The sequence below is a fragment of the Protopterus annectens genome, chromosome 14.part0 (genome assembly GCF_019279795.1).
Source record: "Protopterus annectens isolate FY-2018-M chromosome 14.part0, PAN1.0, whole genome shotgun sequence".
NCBI classification, from domain to species: domain Eukaryota; kingdom Metazoa; phylum Chordata; order Ceratodontiformes; family Protopteridae; genus Protopterus; species Protopterus annectens.
The window spans coordinates 737,546,133-737,548,058 of NC_056748.1; the positions used below are offsets into that span (position 1 = coordinate 737,546,133).

General features: G+C 36.0%; 1 protein-coding gene across 1 annotated transcript; it reads right to left on the bottom strand.

Annotated features, from left to right (window-relative positions):
- Window positions 1-225: 225 nt before the first annotated feature.
- On the bottom strand, window positions 226-1,525 carry LOC122789207 (cholesterol 25-hydroxylase-like protein). Its single transcript, XM_044056477.1, has one exon. The coding sequence runs from the start codon at window positions 1,480-1,482 to the stop codon at window positions 661-663; it is 822 nt and encodes a 273-aa protein (XP_043912412.1). The 5' UTR covers window positions 1,483-1,525; the 3' UTR covers window positions 226-660.
- Window positions 1,526-1,926: the final 401 nt, after the last annotated feature.

Consider the following 1,926-nt stretch of genomic DNA (forward strand, 5'->3'; position numbering starts at 1 on the left):
TCCTTCAGTAACCAATGTTTTCCTCCACTGTTTTATGAATACATTCTCATCTCAATGAAGGCAAAGAGATTTTTTGCAGAAAAATCATTTACAAATAATGTGATCTGTATCGTAATTTACTTTTGAATTGTGTAAAGCAACAAGTTATCAAACATTATATAAATGGTAATATATACAAAATAAGATGAATCCAAGGGTCACATAAGAACAAAGTAGTCCAGTTTCTCAAAAAATATGCTTTATTTATAAAAATGTGTGTTTCAATGTTGAGCATTCTGAAAACATTTGTTAGTATATATATTAAACAAATTGGGATTTTGAGGGTTTAAAATTTTGTCAAGCACATAAATATACTCTTTCACATGGACACTTAGACATTATTAGCAGTTAATTCAGTTATATAAATTATTATTAATAAATAAATATTACTTATGTATACCTGTTATAAAAATAATGTCAAATAAACAGGAAAATTTAAATAGTGTGTTATACTTAGTCACTTGCCAGTATGCATATAATTTCAAGTACACATTCTGGAACGATATTTCTGTTTGACCAGCAAAAAGAAATGTTCATAGTATAAGGTTTTCTATCTCTTTTCCAGAAAAAAAAAAAGGTTCAAGTTACAGTTTATTCTGAGTCTTCAGCCAGTCTCTATGTTCATTTTGCATTCAGCTGTGCAAATGTACCAAAAAGTTTATCCCAGTGGGTAAAGTACGGAGCATAATTTGATCTGAATTTCATGTGGTGCAAATCATGATGTGGAGCCCCTCCATACAGTCCAAATGGTACTAGTCTGTGTATGGACCAGGGAAAGTCATACCCTGAATGATCTTCTACTGACAACCAGATGTTGACAATGAAGAAGATGGTCTCTGTCAGAGGATGGCATTTCAGCAACATTGGATTGATGGCAGCAAAGAAACCTAGTGAGAGAGTCTCCCATGCACTGGAATGTTCTGTGGTAAGTGCGAATGTAGCCGTATACTTGTGATGAGCTTTGTGAAATGCCTTGTAAAGCCATGGAATCTTATGATGCAGCAAATGCCAGATGAAGTACTGCATATCAAAAAGGAGCAGACAGCCGATGACATCAAAGATGACTTCTCTGAGCTCTGGAGCAGTAGGAGGGAAGTTCATTGGTCTCCAGTACCAGTGAGCTACAGTTACTGGAAAGATGAAGACAATGTGATTATAAACAGTTTGAACTAAACAGGCAGCCATCATTTCTGCTGTAGGGTTGCTCTGAGACTGGATCTTATACTTTCTCAAATATGGTAGTTTTATTGTTAGAAGGTCCAGAGTAATAAATGGCAAGCAGAAAGACATATAAACAACAAATGAAAACAACACTGGGAAGAAAGGTGATGTAAGCCAGTCATGTTGGTTTCTCATGAAGTTCCAGAGAGGTTGCAGGATTTGTTCTTCTTGCACAGTGTCCATGCTGTACACGTGCTTCTTCAGAACAGCAGTGCAGTTCATACTTCTAGTTCTTTGCAAGCACTTCCCTGCTAACCTGCCGAAGCACTTTATAATGATTTTTGCTCCGCCCTCCGCCTCTTAACATTACGGGAAATTCCAAAAAGGGAACGTCAGCTTTTTTTTTCCTTTTTTGTTTTCCATTTCTGTGCAGAGGTTAACACAATGCACTTTTCTTAAGGTATGCCAAAGCTCATTTTGCAAAGAAACATATTTCCTGCTAAACGCAACTGGCATGTTTGTCATTAAGATAAGGATTACAGTATGAAAAAAAAATCCTTACTGTTACATGTTTCCTTTCATCTGCTGTTTACATTTTGCATTTTTGGCTAGTGATGCAATGAACTGACACCTAGTGGAGCTTTCATATATTTTTATTTTCTTTCTACAGAAAGAACGTGTGTGTGTGTGTGTGTGTGTGTGTGTGTGTGTGTGTGTGTGTGTGTG